Below are 18849 nucleotides of genomic sequence, written 5' to 3' on the forward strand. Positions count from 1 at the left end.
TGCTATCCCAACTAAGGACCAAAAAGCCCCCACAGTAGCAAAAGCTCTGTGGAATAATGTCTTTCAACATTATGGCTTTCCAAAACAATTACATTCAGATCAAGGCAGAGATTTCGAATCAAAACTTATCCAAGATTTATGTAAATATTTAGGAGTAAGAAAATCTCGTACAACCCCATACCATCCCCAGGGTAATGGTCAGGTAGAACGGTTTAACCAAACCCTGCTTAAAATGCTAGGCACTCTAGAAAACCAAAAGAAAGAACATTGGCGAGACCATGTTGCACCCTTAGTGCATGCATACAATTGTACTAAGAATGATGCTACGGGAATGTCCCCATATTATTTAATGTTTGGTAGAGAAGCCCGCCTCCCAATTGACATCCAACTAGGTATTGACCCAAATCAAAATGGTTCATTTTCTCCAAGGGGATATGCCGACAAATTACGACATCGCCTAGAAACAGCACACAAATTAGCCCAGGAAATGGCAACCAAGAAAGCTAATGCCAATAAAGCCCGATATGATAGTAAAGTGCGTGAATGCACTATTTGCAAGGGTGATAGGGTACTAGTAAAAAATGTGCGCTTAAGGGGTAAACATAAACTTGCTGATAGGTGGGAAGAAACTATTTATGTGGTTTTGGAACAAATAGGGGACAACCCTGTGTACAAGATAGAGCCTGAAGATAGTGATGGTCCTACTAGAACATTGCATAGAAATATGCTACTCCCATGTAGGTTTGCTACAGCAAAGGAAACTCCCCCTAAAAGTGGTACTAAAGAAAAACAAAGACAGAGAAAGCCTGTCACTCGACAAGGGCACAAAACGCCTAAGTCAACTGTCCCACAGCCAGAACTATCTGGACATGAAACAAGTGATAGTGATTTAGATTATTACATTCCAAATTCAGTTCGCACACTTCAACAACCAACAGATCCATCTATACCTCCTAATCTGGGTAATGACCAAAACGTGGCTCAAACTATTATAGAAACCCCAATTGTTAACGAAATAGAACCTCAGATCAATGAGGAAGATGTAATAGTTAACCATGATATTAATGATTTCGAAGATGCTGTTATTCATAATTTAGACAACAATGATAATGTTAATATTGATAATGCTAATAATGAGCCTGATATTCAACCTGATGTCCACGAACCACAGGCTAATACAGATGATACCTTACGTCCTAAACGGCTAAGAACACAGCCAGAAAGGTTAGGTTATTTTGCTCCCGGCCAACAAGTTACATCAACTTCTAATATGGTGGTCCAAGTCATTGGGATGCAAAACCAAATGTTTGCTGATATGATGCAATCTCAATTATCACTTTTAAGAGGCTCTAAGCCGAATTAATTTTATAATGTTATTTTTACTATATGTTTATATATACACGCCAATTTTGATTCCTTTTCAATGTAATATTTTTTTTTCACTGTATATTTTATGTATTAAGACAGGTGAATTACGATCAAAAACTAAATGGTGACGTAGTTAAGCACTACTTTTAATGTAAATGTTGGTTACCATTGAGTTTGTTGAGCGTCGTCCGGGGACGGACGAATATTTTGGCAGGGTGAGTGTAACCCAGGCTACAAAAGTAGGCCAGTCAAAGAAGATGAAGGGTAACCCAGGCCACAAAAGTGTGCCAGTCAAAGAAGATGAAGGGTAACCCAGGCTACAAAAGTGTGCCAGTCAAAGAAGATGAAGGGTAACCCAGGCCACAAAAGTGTGCCAGTCTAAGAAGATGAAGGGTAACCCAGGCCACAAAAGTGTGCCAGTCAAAGAAGATGAAGGGTAACCCAGGCCACAAAAGTGTGCCAGTCTAAGAAGATGAAGGGTAACCCAGGCCACAAAAGTGTGCCAGTCTAAGAAGATGAAGGGTAACCCAGGCCACAAAAGTGTGCCAGTCTAAGAAGATGAAGGGTAACCCAGGCCACAAAAGTGTGCCAGTCTAAGAAGATGAAGGGTAACCCAGGCCACAAAAGTGTGCCAGTCTAAGAAGATGAAGGGTAACCCAGGCCACAAAAGTGTGCCAGTCTAAGAAGATGAAGGGTAACCCAGGCCACAAAAGTGTGCCAGTCAAAGAAGATGAAGGGTAACCCAGGCTACAAAAGTGTGCCAGTCTAAGAAGATGAAGGGTAACCCAGGCCACAAAAGTGTGCCAGTCCAAGGAAATTGCAACATTTACACATTCCTACTTCCTTACAAACAAACAAAGTACTGACCAACATACTTTAAGTATGAGCTAATTATTTTAAGCAATAAACTATTAGCTGATCAAACTCCAAATAAGGAAATAGGGCCACCATCATCTACCATTAGATAATGGTCCAGGAATGTATTTCGGAACAACAGGGTGGGGCCAAGATATATAAAAAAGACTGCAGAGTTGGGAAAAATCACAACTCAACTCTAAATCTATTGAGAGCAGTCAGGTCCTCCCTGATACTTTTTGTACGTTCTGAAAGAAGTTGTATTTACACTTATTCCTTGCTCAACAAATTCAGGTAAGATAACCAACATAAACTTATTATTTTGTAGCGTAAGTAACATAGCTAAGTCCTTTAGTTGTACTTGTTAACTACATATAGGATACTACTTTTATGTTTATCATTGCTCGTTGTCCAGCAATGAATTTATTATCTTAGATACAACTTGATATATTGTAAATATGTACTATATGTTTGACCACCTTATATCGTATTGATTGTATGTTTATATGTAAGTTAGAGTGTAGTAATAAGACCCTGTCATTATATACTCACTAGGCTATGATTTATTAGCTAATCCTAAATTATCCTTGAATGAAGCCTCCTGTATAGAGAATTCTGTAGTTATAGGAATTAAATACAAAAAGGCTACCGTAGTACACAACTCAACTCTAAATCTATTGAGAGCAGTCAGGTCCTCCCTGATACTTTTTGTACGTTCTGAAAGAAGTTGTATTTACACTTATTCCTTGCTCAACAAATTCAGGTTGAGGGAAGATTGCCCAAGTTGGATTCTGTGTGTAAAGTCCACAGCCAGACGAGGGAATCGGTGGAGTGTATAAGCATCAAACTTCGAACGGGTTTACCACACCAAAAAGGGGACAAGCTCGACCACTGCCAGTTGTCAACAAACTTAAGTTTGACTTGTTATCTAAATCTTTAAGCATACTTAATTATAAGTCGCATATTGTATAATTTGTATTACGATTTAGAATAATAACACATCTACTATAAGCCAACTATTGTGTACTCTTTTATTTATTATCTATGTGTGTCTAGTGCCGCTGCCCCAATCAACTCGAACCCCGCTCACCTCAACCCTAAGTCGATAATATTTTGTGTTGTGTGTAGAGCGGTTACACTTAGAAAAGTGTATCACTTGATAATGCACTATTAATCGCTGTAAAAACAGATAACATAGACAGATAAGTATACTACCATTACTCAAAGTGCCCTTTCACTCGCAATAAACTCAATAAAATAAGAATATCAAAAATAAAAAAATCAATTGAAAGGAAATATCGTTGCCATTATTAAAGATAAATTCTAACCCGAGAAGTACATTCCACCGTAGGAAATACAATAATAGTGTTCGGTTGAGAAAAGAACAAATATTAGTTTATCTAGGTAAGTATGCACAAAATAAATTTATTAATTTAATTTAGCACTTAAATTTACCAATTATCAATGTTTGCATTCAGTGCGTGCAGTAGCGTCTACCAGTAAAAACGCAAAGATAATAAACGCTGATCATAGGTGAATGGTGTTGTTTGTTCATAAGAAATTCTTATTTGTTTGATATTAATTAAAATAGTAACAAATTACTAAATCAATAGTCAAAACTAGTGAGAGAGATAATGCACCTGTTTGCTATGTTGAAATTGAGTAGAATAAGTATTAAAACTAGAAGGGTACTCCAAGAGTGCAACCTCTGTCTAAAGTATAATTCCCCTATATAGGCCTATTCCTCTGACATTATTGTTTTTGTCTTAGTGCTGAGCGTGATTAGGGTAATTGTACTAAACCTTGTGAATGTGAGTTTGGTATAATGGTAATCTATACAGCCTTTCAATTTTTATTATTAATAATATTTTATATTTAATTTTATTTATTAAGACTGCTCAGTATCAGATCGCCCACTTTTGAAAATTGCATCCTAGTTTTTAACCTTAGCAGGTCTGAAAATAATAATAAAAAGTGGTCCAGAATTGGAATCCTGGTTCAGATTTCACCCAAAATGTAATGAAGTAATATTCCTGATAACATATCTATCTGTGATTTCAATTTAGTAAAGATTTGACAATAACTTTTAGAGTAATCCTGCCATGTTTGCACAAATGTTGTTGTTCGCACATTTGATGACAAAATGTTTGCACAAATGTGTTTATTTGCAAAAATGTGATTTTTGCACATTTTTTACGGCTCAACAAGGGAAGAGTTGAACGTGCAAAAACAACAAGAAAAGACGGATGGTGAAAAAGAGGGAACAGAGTTGGAATAGAAATGATGTAACTAAGCCAACCCTGTGGCCAGTAACCGAGTGCGGCCTTATTTTCCAAAGGACCAAAAGAGGATAGACATAGACAGATAAGAGATTACTGTTGTACTGTATATAAAAATATCCAACGTAATTGCATATCGGACCGAAGTGGAAATAAGAAAACGAAATTGATTTTTGATATTTATAAATGTACAGCATTGGTTGATCTTCATTTATAAATAAAGAAACTTAAATCTCAAAAGCAAATCTATATTCTACATGACCGCCTGGTTGGCCTATACCGTACTTCTTATCCGCCCTTAAAACCATCTAGTTCCTTTCACTCTTGGTGAAATTATAAATTATATTTCAAGTTTAGAAAGATTGAGGTTAAATGCACTGATGATAGGAACATGTTAGTAAGTAAAATACAGCTGAATTATTCAAAACCCATCATGTGGGGCCTACTTTTCAGTGATTTTCTAATTACAACTCGAAAACTACTAAATAATACTAAAACCCGGTTCCAAACTTAATTGAAAAAGATCTTTCGTATTGATTGCTGCACTTAGCAGAGATGTTGGGATACGAGAATGAAGCAAGAGATAAATGGAATTAATAAACATTATTTCTATAGTCAAAGGGACAAGGACATGGATGTGTATGTATCTAAATTTAGAACTGCATGGGAGTCAGAACAACATGGATTTATACCTGATGACATATGTTTATAAAATGAGTTTAATATTATATTCTTAAAATGATTGTAATGCATCTCTTTCTATGGAAATTGAATGTTATTGTAAACGATTTATTTACCTTGATGAAATAAAAGGGAACTTAACGAAATAAATAACTTTAAACGTCATTCGTAAATGTGATTTAACAGCAACTCACGTCTTACTTAAAATTAAATTTTATCCGTGAAATGCTACCAGAGACTCGGGTTTCCCGAAGCATGAATGAGAACCTTTCGTGTAAAACACTCATTAGAGGTTTTTATTTATTTATTTAAAAGATAAGCTGATCATTAGGGACCCTCAATCAATGCAAAGAGTAAATACAAAATAAACTATAAAAATACAAAATTAATAAATATATAAAAAAATAAATATAATAAATATAAATATACGATGAGTGAAAGAAGCGGCCACACCCTTTAGTTCTATTGATTTAGACTGTAAGTAATGACATTCTTGTCAACACTTGACAACTAAAGAGGGAGTTTACTCTTGTGAACTTAGCTTTATTTTGAAGTATGCTTCTTGAATAATAACTTTCTGTTTTATTTAAATTGTTTAGGATGATCTGTTACAATTGTGAATATATTAACCAGCATCGTGGTAATACGACCCGGGAATACGACGAGGTAACGACAGGACTGAAAGACAAATGAAGAATTGTAATTCCTGCAAGCTATTCAACTCAATATGTACTATAACTCGCTAATATTGAACTTTTAAAGTGTATACTTTGGATTGATTACTTATGAATTAGCATTAAAAGATTGATAACTTGATATGTGTAATAAAAGTTTAGACAAAATGATATTTGATGGTGACTAAGTGCAATTATGATTAGTATAATATGCCAATCTCGGGCCGGCTCAATCGACACCCCCCACCCCCCAACCTCCCTCCCTCCCTCCCTATGCAAGAATTACTTCTAACAAATTATTACTACTATTTTTACCATCTGTTTTGTTTGTGTTTTTTTTTTTATGGAAAAGGACTCTGTATTTGTTAGATACAAAACAAATGTATCGCCGTCACGGCTAGCATTATTATTTGTATATGTTACCAGCACATAATTATACGGTTAGTTAAATGGTCCGTTGCAGGAAATGTGTTTTCAATTCCAATTATAGTGTAGCTTTTATATTAAATATGTACTGTATATCAGGATTAAAATTTCCTTTAGGTAATAAATAAAGTGTTATCAATTTAATTGATAGGCGAGACGCGTTCCGTCATCAACATTGATTTAGAATTTCAATCATGGATCAGATGTATTTCATATCAAATTATTTTATGAAGCATACGATTATTGAGAGAGAAAAACGGTACTTTAACCGAGCGTGATGATGGATCACCATAGAACTTGTATCCAATGTGTGACGACGATAGTGAATGACGTCACAAAGTTGATGGAGTACTGTGGAATACCCATCTTTTTCTAGTAAGTAATCGTTGGACGCAAAGGACATCAGCGCAACGCAAGTAATTCAACCAATCACAGGCGATGGATTATTTGGGCTTTGTTATTAGCTTTACCATATTTTGACAACGTATTAGGATTACATTGCGAGATTTACGATATCGCCGCGCGCGCTCGCCGTGCAGCCGTCGCAATAAATTGATGTGACGTCAAGTGTGCTTAGCAAAATTTACCTAACGTTTTCACTGTTGTTAAGAGATAGGTACCTGTCATTTCAATTGATGTTGTTTGAAGAAACACTTCAATATCCATAGGCAAAAGAAACAATGACAATATTAAACATTAAGATTTGTTACGATTTATTTAAAAAGTGTGTTTACTAAAAATTGTACTTGTCTATTGACCCCCGAGGTAGCTAGAACTATGACGTATGATATTTATATCAAATTGCACCGGTAACTAGAGAAATTCCATTTCTCTCTTTGTGGTGACACTTGCACTTGAATGAAAGCAATAGATTACGTAATGAGGTGTATGTGATTGTAGTCTATTTTTGAAAGACAGCCACCTGCTGCAGCTGCAATCAAAATAAAATTAGAAACATTAAACATGTCTCCTTTCTGTCTATATAGAATTATATTTATACAAAAAAAATATTATTTCATTGTATACATTATTTTGTAGTCTATAATAATTTGTAATTTTTCCATTGAAAATCTCTAAGGTCTCTTGTGACTTGAGAAAACATTATTTACGGCACCAATGCATCTTATCTTATGCGTTATTGATGTCATGGGTAATTAAAGTTTTATGACAATTACAATCTTTTGATACTAGATCAGCGTTTCATAAGCGTTTTTGGTTTATATTTCTTTAAAACGTGTTAAACCAATAAGAGAGGTCAGGGGTCAATGAGTTATAACAAGATTCAAGACAAGAAGGAGCGAAACCAATTTGTGAGAAAGTTTGCAGTACCAGGTAGATATACATTTCTATTTAATTTAATGTCAGTTCTGAGTATATAGATTAGTTGCATATTTATACTTATATTAGCAGAAATTAGTTAAAGAATGTACTTATATTCTTATAAATGACCCCACTATCACACTAACGTAAACGAGCGTTTCTTAAACGCCATTAATTACGTAACGCATCATTTAAATATAAGGTTGAGGTATGTGACGTATGTAAATATAAATGACGTAACAAGGATACGGGGGGGGGGGATCTTTTATTACACTATTCCTAAGCTCTGTCTACACTAAAAAAAAACGTGATGTGCTCAAATATGGTAGTGATATGACACCATCATATATATCAGTATGTCGTCAATATATAGGAACATCACATTGTTTTTGTCATATCAAATTTGAGAGTGCAGACAGAGCTTTAAAGAAAATTTAAAGTTCATGATTGTTTTATTCATACTTTTTTTTTATCTGTAATGTTTAATAAAGGCAATGCATTTACAAATGTTATATACAGTGACATTTTATGCAAATTTTGAACGGAATCCTAAACATAAATTGAACCGACCTATTAATGTCAATGTTTGAAAAGATAAATGAAGAATTTATTAATTATTGGTTGATGTTCTTTCAATATTCTTTACATTACACAAAACCAGGTCATGTGTAAATGGATCAAATAATTATCTCGTGGGTATAAACCAAATATTTAGACACTACGGTATAAAATATAGTAGTTTTGTCAGACTTGATAATCTCACATACTAGAAGTTCAGTATGATTCAATATTTTAATCTCGGTCATTGTATCTAATCTATATCGTGATTGATTGATTAATGTATTCAATTCAAACAGATTTAATATCGGACTAATGGAATAAGAAAACGACTGTTGGAATTTGTTTTAATGTGTTTTATGCAGACGTTTAAAGTTCTAAAGAGGTGCGTAATGTTGAAAGCCAAATTGTGTTTTTTTTTCCATTTTACTTTGTTCCGGTTACGTCACATCATTTTACATTAAACGAATGATTTATAAAGTAGTAGAAAATAAGAAATGATGACTGTATTGTTTGAAATACGCATACTCTGAAGTTTGGTTTAAACTTGAACGCAACGCGATAATGAGACGTAAGCGCATCGCGGTGGAACAGATCATGCAAACTATGGCTTGTGATTGGTCATCAACTCACTTGCGTTGTGCCTCTCACATTGGGGCCGGGGATCAAGCTTAATGTTTTAGAGCTTTTAATGAGTGAAATTTCGATAAATAGGTTTATTTTATTTATTTATTAAATATTCCCATGTATTTCTTTAGTCAAACACTGATCTTCCAGAGGGCCCAGTTTTGATGAGTGGCTGTATGTGACGGGGGATGTGTGTGTACTAGTACACCGGGGGAGTAACCCCTTACATAAGATGTGCTAGTTTCTTTAAACGCTGCTGAAGATGTTGAAGAATTACATACATTTATATTTGAATTCAACTGAATATCACAAGCTATTAATAAGTTCAAGTTGATCAGTTATAAATATTTAGCTGGCATTATCTTTTTATTATATCAAGGATATTGAAATGTGTACCTAATGGCCTAGTTTGAATTTATAGACAAGTCAGCTGATTCGTGTTAACATTTCTGTAGCCGCCGATAATGCTTGTTTTACAGTACCTTCAGGGAACAGTGGTGGAAATTGACTGTTATAACTGTCATTTATATAGAACCGGCCTTCAGGCTCTTCATTATTATATACTATAATCGATTATATTACCTCGTTTAACCCTTTTCCTTGCCTGTGACTTGGCGTCGTTAGAACTTGCCATATTCGCAAAGTAACGCGTTAGTAATAATATTACAGCGATAGCGTCATTGTGCTTGGTTTTACATTAACTTAATTAGAAGAAAAAATTCCTTTGTGACATAATGTATGTATTTTTTTGCTGTGGAAGTATTAAAATTATTAGCATTTATAAACACGCATGTAGTTTCCTTATTTAATAAAAATGAGGGTATTGAAATTTTCAATATGAATTGAAAAATAAAACTAAAGATTAAAGATGTATTTTTCCAGTGAAAAAATATTTTTTGTTTTAATGGTTTTTTTAATATGCCATTTTAATGTCACATAATAGGTATTATTATTTGACCAAAAATGGATCACAAAAAAAATTATTTACTTGAAAACTATAATCGAAGGCAAAAATTGACTTGAATTCAATAGGTGTTTGGTTGAATTTAACCGTTTATTTTGAAAACATCATTTTTTTTCCTATGGAAATGATTAACTTTGTTAAAACGACAAAATGGCCTATTCAAAGTCTGATTTATTAATTTTCATTTTTTTATCTTTTTTGGGGGACAATACATCTTTAACTTTGAAAGAGATATTGTCGTTGAATATAATGTTGGATATAACATTAAAATGTTATATCCAACATTATATTAAAATACGTATAAATACGTATAGCCTAGGTAAAACGTTTACATTTAGGTATACAGAGGCTATCATACATAAATGATAAAAATTGAGTGGCGTTTACGAGCATCACCATAAAGTCACGTGGGATTATTTATGTGTCAAGCTACTTGACATTGTTCTTCAGACGTAGGTCATAAATGATGTGTGACATAATGATACCATACTATTATCTAGTCTAGATATGAATCGATACTTAAGAAATATCTCATCCTAAACATATTAGCAGTAACACATCGACGAAGAGCGTATGCATTGAGTATTAATTAATATTTTATTACCCAGTGTCCGTCATAAATAACAAGCAGATGAATTAAACACTGTATGGCATTTAAATGTTTTTGTCACAATGTTGCTTGGGGGATTTCTCCTGTAATTTCTATATTTGGCGTGTCATATGAAAGTTATCGCGACAGCAATGTGAGCATGCGCAGTTCTGTAAAGTTTGGCTAACTGAAGAAAATAAGGAGATACAGTAATTACAAAAAAGAAGAGTAGCTAAAACGCCATTAAAAATAAAAAAGTAGACCTAGGTTTACTCTAACGATTATAGTCATACAAATCAATGAATGAAACAAGTTTGATTTTAATAATGTTGTTTAATATTCACAATGCACCAAACTCTTACATTAGGCCTATTTGCTGAACTAAAATAGCACTGTATAACCGTCAGTTTACATATTTATATGGGAATATATCAGCTGTGACAGACATTAACAATAAACAATAAAACGTTTATTTCGCCCATTTTAAATTGAACCCAAAAAGTACATATTATAAATATATTATATTTACAGATACAATTAGGTCAGACTTTATCTGGCTATGATCGCCGATGCGTTATAGTTATGTTAATTAATAAGCATACAAGCTGTAAAGTGTTGTAGTGTATGTTAACATTACTTATGAATTGTTATGTCTATATACATAATGCATTTCATAAATATCAATACCAAACAATTACACTTACTCTTCTCTTCAATTACTGATAGTAGTCATAGTTCATAACACATTTGATTATTTTAGTAGATTTGCTGATACAGAAGAAGAATTGACAATTACGTCAAAAAAGTAACATCTGTAACGTTACTTTCACATATATCTTTTAGAGAAGTTTTGTTTTACAATTTATAAATTAATGCCGATTAACCATGCTCAAATGTGTACCCCGAGTTTTTTCTTAAGGTTAATCCACCCAAATAAGAATATGTTTTTATGTTTCCCCTCTCAACAGCCCGTCCGCTTTGGGTTTTGGAAATGGTCATAAGAAATAACAAATTCTATATTTTGTTACTGCTTACGGTTACCGCTCGTCTGAGCAAGGCAATCTAACAACAGGGCAGTGAGCCTTGTCAAAATACGAACTCGTTACAGTCATTTGATCTTAATGTCTGGCTCCGACAAATACTAACAGTAATGTACTGTACATATTATTCCACGGTGCGCAGTATCAGTAAGGGGTGTGGAACTGATCGTGTCGCAGCCACAAATAAACCCTTTGGTCTCCGGAGATCAGCATCCTGTTGTTAAATTGCCTTGGTCTGACTAAGGCTGTTCTGCCGAACCGTACAGTTGTCAAATGCGTCGCTCTGGATTGCCAAATGCGTTGTTCCTGTGTTGAACAGGTTAAACACCGCACAATATCAACAAAAGATCATTATTAATTCGATGCGTGTGATGTCTGATTAAAACATACCTAACCGTTATTATTCATCATCGCGTGTTATGTTCGCTTGATCTGTCAGTAATAAAACAAGTATTACAATATTATATTAATATTCTCATATAGTTCTCAATAGTGAAAATATTTTATTCCATCCTTCGGTGGCTAATTACTTTTTATGCAATCGCTTGAATAGCCTGCCTCTCTGAATATTTGAATTTATAATGTTTATACATAGACTTTTGTACACAAATACATTACAATTTCTTATTTATACATAAATATACTCTATTGTTATAGACAGCTATAGTTATTAATAAACGGTTTATGTATATCGTTATTCATTCAAAAACTTTATGGTTTTGAAATGATCATACATAATACATCAATATGCACAAACTAAACATACATTATACAGCCTTGTTATTACATACACGTTTTACACGTTGAGGCCCACACGTCGCGTGCGTTGAAACGACGTTGAAATGGTACGACCAAATACATGATGTCGAAACGCTTGCCTTATATATACATATGAAAAATATATAATGTTATAAGTCATATTATTAATATCATAATTTACTTAATAAACTACATTATGCTAATACTTTTAAAGATGTATTGTTCGCCAAAAAAATGAAAAATGAAGATAAATAAAATAAGAATTGTATAGTTAATAATTACTTCCTTTAAAAAAAAATAAAAATATAATTTCATTTAAAAAAGAAAAATTTACTTTAAATTAAGGTATAAATTATTTTTTTCAGCTAGTAATTCATTTTTTAAAGTGAATTATGTTTCATTAAAATGGCATATTATAAAAACATATTTTGTGGACAATATAGCTCCATGTATACCAATTCTGTATGTACTTAATATTAACATGAAAAACAAGAATAGCAGCACTGCTCCTTGAATAATTATCTGTTAATAGCATTGAATTAGTAGTAAATATTAATTATTAAATTGAATAATTATTAATATCCAAAACAAACGACTTTACAAAGTGAATGGATCTTAATTGAGATTTCGACGGGATGCTAAATAAATAAAAAATAAATAAATAAATAAATCCGTCAGAAAAATGCTACTTTTGGAAAAGAAAACTCCTTTTTTCGGATATAGATATATAATTATTATAAATATAGATTTATTGTTTAACATTTGTGACTAGATCACTTTTGAAAACTGGCCAAAGCACAAGGTGAATTTATTTCTTTTTATTTTACGTTTGATTGATAATACAAACACGTACAAATCACTACAATTAATACTTCAAAGTTCAATACAGCACATTATAAATATCCACCAATCACCAATCACCAATCACACACAATGATAGTAATTAGTCTCTTATACTCAAGAAAGTTCTTTGATTTAAAATACACACAGACACATAAATTGCTTTTCAACTTATACACAACTCGATGCAATAAATACTTATTGCATAAACACATTGTCCATGTGATAACCCCACTCCTATTTAGAATACGTTTACACATAAAACAAATCCTTATTTATATAATAAATATAAGCTTAATTTAAACCGACGCCAACTCAAAGAACATAGACGATATATCTCACGCGAGTTATAAACATACCGAGCGGCGATTGATTTACATCGTCGGTAACTTGTGGTTTCTGGAATATTATTTCTTGATAATGTTAGTTACAGGAATTATGGATAAAGACCAAGATATGTTTGATGATAATGATGAATACGACGATGGCACTTAATAATGACGATTCCGTTTTTGCAATTATGGTAACGTTATTAATTAAGATGATGGTAATAAACGTATGATCAACGGTGATTATGACTATGACAATATGATAAATAATTTGATGATAATGATATGGTGATAATGACTATGATGAATGATATGGTGATAATAATATGGTGATAATGACTATGATCATAATGATAATGGTGATAATGATAATATGGTGATAATGACTAAGACGATGGTGATAATGAATATAATTCCAATAATGTACGATCCGGAAATAATAATGATGATAATAACTTTCTATAATAATAGATTGACAAACACTTTTGGATCAGTGGCAACACACTCATTAGTGATGTTGTCAACAAACTTTTTATCATGAAAATTATTATTATGATTGTTGATGATAATTACCAAGAATGTTGTGGATGAAGATTCTTATTAAGAAGATTCTTGTTAAGAAGTCTCTGTTGATAATGAACTGTACTGGTAGTGAAGATGAGATTTGTTATAATGTTGATGACACTGCTGGAGATGACACTGCTGGAGATATCGAAAATTATTCTGATGAGGATGACACAGCTGGAGATAATTGAGATGAGAATTATTCTGATGTTGATGACACTGCTGGAGATAATGATAAAGATGATAATTATTCTGATAAGGATGACACAGATGGAGATAATGGAGATGAGAATTATTCTGATGTTGATGACACTGCTGGAGATAATGATAAAGATGAGAATTATTCTGATGAGGACGACACAGATGGAGATAATGGAGATGATAATTATTCTGATGTTGATGTTGATGACACTGCTGGAGATAATGATAAAGATGAGAATTATTCTGATGAGGATGACCCAGATGGAGATAATGGAGATGATAATTATTCTGATGTTGTTGATAACACTGCCGTAGATAGCCTAATGGAGATGAGAATTATTCTGATGAGAATGCTGTAGATAATAGAGATGAGAATTATTGTGATGTTAATGACACAGATGGAGATAATGGAGATGATAATTATTCTGATGTTGATGGCATTGCTGTAGATAACAGAAATGAACATTATTTTGATGAGGATGACACAGATGGACATTTATTCTGATGTTGATGACACTGCTGGAGATAATAAGGATGAAATTTATTCTGATGTTGAAAACAAAGCTGGAGATAATAAAGACGATAATTATTCTGATGTTGATGACACTGCTGGAGATAATAGAAATGAGAATTATTCTTATGTTGATGACACTGCTGGAGATAATGAAGATGAGAATTATTCTGATGAGGATGACACAGATGGAGAATAGCGATGAGAATTAGTCTGATGTTGATGACACTGCAGGAGATAATGAAGATGAGAATTATTCTGATGTTGATGACACTGCTGGAGATGAAGATTGAGATTTATTCTGATGTTGATATTGATGACACTGCTGGAGATAATGAAGATGAGATTTATTCTGATGGTGATGTTGATGACACTGCTGGAGATAATAAAGATGAGATGTATTCTGATGTTGATGACACACGGCTGGAGATAATGAAGATGAGATTTATTCTAATGTTGATTATACTGCTGTAGATAATGAAGATGAGAATTATTCTGATGTTGATGACACTGCTGGAGATAATGAAGATGAGAATTATTCTGATGAGAATGTTGATGTTCAAATGAAGATAAGAATTGTTCTGATGGTGATGACACTGCTGGAGATAATAAAGATGAGAATTGTTTTTAGGTTGATGACACAGTTAGTGATAATGATTTTGAGAATTATTCTAATATGGATGTTGATAACACTGCTGGAGATAATGAAGATGAGAATTATTCTGATGAGAATTTTGATGTTCAAATGAAGATAAGAATTGTTCTGATGGTGATGACACTGCTGGAGATAATAAAGATGAGAATTGTTTTTAGGTTGATGACACAGTTAGTGATAATGATTTTGAGAATTATTCTAATATGGATGTTGATAACACTGCTGGAGAAAATGAATATGAGAATTATTCTGATGTTGATGACACTGATAGAGATAATGAAGATGAAAATTGTTCTTAGGTTTATGACACAGTTGGAGATAATGAAGATGAGAATTATTGTGATGTTGATGACACTACTGTGGATTATTCTGATGTGGATGCGGATGTTGAAGATACTGCCGGAGATAATGAAGATGAGAATTATTCGGATAAGAATGTTGATGTTTAAATGAAGATGAGTATTGTTCTGATGTTGATGAAACTGCAGCTGGAGATAATGAAGATGAGATTTATTTTTATGTTGATGACACTGCTGGGGATATTGAAGATGAGAATTATTGTGATGTTGATGACACTGATGGAGATAATGGAGATGAGAATTATTGTGATGTTGATGACACTGATAGAGATAATGAAGATGAGATTTATTCTAATTTTGATGTTGATGACACTGCTGGAGATAACAAAGAGGAGAATTATTCTGATGTTGATGACACTGCTGGAGGTAATGAAGAAGAGAATTATTCCGATGTTGATATTTGTCGATAATAGTAGTGATTATGATGAAGAATATGATGACTATGATTGTTCATGGCGTAAACATGATGTGAAGAGATTATGATTCTTAATGATGTTTATGATTGTGATATTAGTGATGTTGATCAGGTCATTGATAATAATCATAATTAGATATAAATTATATCTACAAAACAATTGCCTACAGTAGCCTAATTCTTACACATTTAACCACAGAACCGTTTTTAGACTTTTGAGACTTCATGAAGTGACACAGTGCGCGCGTACTTAAATACTGATATACCTTTTTACGCGCGCGTCATAATATCGAATTACAAAATTGTTAATTATTTATTAATTTTGTTTGGGCATCACGATGAAAATTAATTTTTTTAATCTCATTTTGTTCTTTTTAAAAGTATGTTAAATTTTAGTTTGCACATCATGCGAATTCGCATCAATAGATGATCTCTTTGTAGCTGTGAATGATGTCTCAACTATTGGGCAACTGGTATTAATTTGAGATTGCTGTTTACTTCTTGGGTTCATTGATGTATAGTCACAGTTTTTATTTCGAAGGTTTACGAGTGCTCTCAAACCAGGTACACGTGCAAATAACCGCATAAATTCCCGCATAAAATTATCGTTCATCCATGCGTATAACAGTGGATTAAAGCATGCGTTGGTGGCCGCTAATGTGAGAGTTGCCGTGTGTATGATCGTCTGCGTGTACTGTGATCCTTCCAGTTTCACTGGCGCCAAACTTGAATTTTTACAACTTGTTTCAACGTCAAACGATCTTGCTATTGACCCGAACAATTCGGTATCCTCTTCCTGAATTAAACCAGAACCACACATTTCCCATGTTTTTTCAGTACAATCTCCTGCACTTGTGTCATAAAACAGATACAGACTATAAACGCTGAGTGGCAGCCAACAAAACGCAAAACATAGTACTACAAGCGAGAGCATTCGATTCATGTGTCGTCTGCGAGAATTTTCCCGCTTTTGCCGCTCTGCGCTCATTGTTCCTGGCGCTACGTTGCACGATAACTTCACCGATATACAGGTGTTAGTGATAGTCACAACTACAAGCGGCATTACAAACTGTAAGCTAAAAACGCCCCAGATATATAGTTCTGCTGTCTTTTCATCACTCCAAAACTCTCTGCATTCCAACGTGGAAGTGATAAGCATGTAATCAAACACTGTGTGCTTAAGTGCAAATGGTAAGCAAAAAACAATTGATAAGAACCAAATAAGGGCGATGACAATGCAGCAGGACTTCTTACCAAGCTGCGTTGACGTACGAAGGGGGAAAACAACAAGGCAGAAACGATCAATAGCTATGGCTATAAAGGTGAATGTTGAAGCAAACACACAGCATGACAACACCATCGGAATAATTCGGCACATAGCCTCCCCAAGTACCCAGTTGTGTGGGAATAGGCTTACCCACGCGTTGAATGGTATTCCAATTAGACATGAAGCTATATCAGAAATAGCAAGATTAAATATGAAGAAATTTATTACTGTTCGTAGCTTTGGTCGTAATATAACAATAATTACTATGAGAAGATTTCCCACAGTCCCAAAAATAAGAATAATTGTAAGCAAGACGAGAAAAATAACAACGATATACGTCGGTAGTAGGCAGTTGTTTTCTGCAAGCGTACATTTCAAACATGAGACAATGTCTAACATCGTTCCATTCCAATCCATGCTGTAGTAGTCTGTCATTTTAACTATTGAGCGTTTGAAGTTCAATTGTAAATCAAAGATGAGAAGTTCAGTTGTCAACACTTATTGGTGTCTTCCATTTACGACTCGCATGTTATTCTGAAAATGTAATTATAGAAATCATGTTAATTTTTAAATTCGTATCATCTTAGAATTATCTTATTGGCCTAAAGCTTGGTTCCCACTTTGACACAACGCCAGTGAGTTGATCAATTTAACGCGTCGTGATTGGTCAAATTACTTGTGGCGCGTCCACTTATTTCGTTGTGTCCAATGGGAACCAAGCTTTATGGTCACATGTGATTACTAATTATTGTGTCGGGTTTTTTTTCACGCTGCTGCTTTAGCCAGCTACATCCCCAGAAGACTACTCATTCAGAAGCAGCAAGTTCTAGAGGCTGACTTTTGACAATTTGTAAACTAGATGGTAATCTGTAAAATCTTGTTCAATAAATAATTACTTTCTTCTTGCTGTCAACCTAGGCCATTCACTGTCAAATAATCAAAACATTATTATTATTCTTATTTTTGCTTAAAATTATTTTTTCAGGTATATAATTATTTTGAACGTGAATAACTATTATGTGACAATAAAATGACACATTCAAAAACAAATTTGAAATTAAAAAAAAAACGTTTTTCAGAGGGAAAATATATCTTTAAAACTGTTACGTCAACAAGCGAGCGGCGTTTTTGGAAGAAATATTTCATGTTTAATGATGTATCAATATGAATTTGATATTTAAAGATTAAACAAGAAGAAGAAACCTATTAAAAGAACAGAAGGTATTAAAGTACATACGATATGTACACGAATTGGATATAACTATTTTTATCATATTTACTCTGTCGATATGGTACCACCTCGTCGGATGTCATACTACCCGTCGATGTGATACAACCTGAATGGAAAGAGCCCCACAGAATGAAAGAGCCCCGCAGTTTATTATCTATAGGCCTAGATAGTACTACTACTAATTTGGTAATGGTATGAAGTTTTTATTGTTTAATGATTATGTTAAGAAATGAATAAGCTAAAATATGAATTGTGTTAAGAAATGTATATGCTAAAATGATTATGCTTTTAAGAAATGAATATGCTAGAATAGGATTATGTTAAGAAATGAATATGT

At 33.3% G+C, this 18849-nt stretch overlaps 3 protein-coding genes across 3 annotated transcripts in view; 2 read left to right on the forward strand and 1 right to left on the reverse strand.

Annotated features, from left to right (window-relative positions):
• The window catches only part of LOC140046778 (alpha-L-iduronidase-like), a 98079-nt gene extending 90949 nt beyond the window's left edge, over positions 1 to 7130 (forward strand). Inside the window, exon 16 of the transcript XR_011844841.1 lies at positions 5783 to 7130. The gene's annotated coding sequence lies outside the window, so the exon portion shown is untranslated. The remainder of the gene's footprint in view (positions 1 to 5782) is intronic.
• On the forward strand, positions 140 to 1413 carry LOC140048038 (uncharacterized). The gene has a single exon (XM_072093044.1). The coding sequence runs from the start codon at positions 233 to 235 to the stop codon at positions 1361 to 1363; it is 1131 nt and encodes a 376-aa protein (XP_071949145.1). The 5' UTR covers positions 140 to 232; the 3' UTR covers positions 1364 to 1413.
• Positions 7131 to 16388: 9258 nt separating the features above from the next.
• Positions 16389 to 17454, reverse strand: LOC140046781 (prolactin-releasing peptide receptor-like). Its single transcript, XM_072091511.1, has one exon. It carries the CDS (start codon positions 17390 to 17392, stop codon positions 16400 to 16402), a length of 993 nt encoding a protein of 330 aa, XP_071947612.1. The 5' UTR covers positions 17393 to 17454; the 3' UTR covers positions 16389 to 16399.
• Between the last annotated feature and the right edge of the window lie 1395 nt (positions 17455 to 18849).

The sequence above is a fragment of the Antedon mediterranea genome, chromosome 4 (assembly GCF_964355755.1).
Source record: "Antedon mediterranea chromosome 4, ecAntMedi1.1, whole genome shotgun sequence".
NCBI classification, from domain to species: Eukaryota; Metazoa; Echinodermata; class Crinoidea; order Comatulida; family Antedonidae; genus Antedon; species Antedon mediterranea.

Bases quoted from the DNA above. Each gene is read 5' to 3' on its own strand.
- LOC140048038 (XM_072093044.1), top strand. From the start codon at position 233: ATGCTAGGCACTCTAGAAAACCAAAAGAAAGAACATTGGCGAGACCAT.
- LOC140046781 (XM_072091511.1), bottom strand. From the start codon at position 17,392: ATGTGCCGAATTATTCCGATGGTGTTGTCATGCTGTGTGTTTGCTTCA.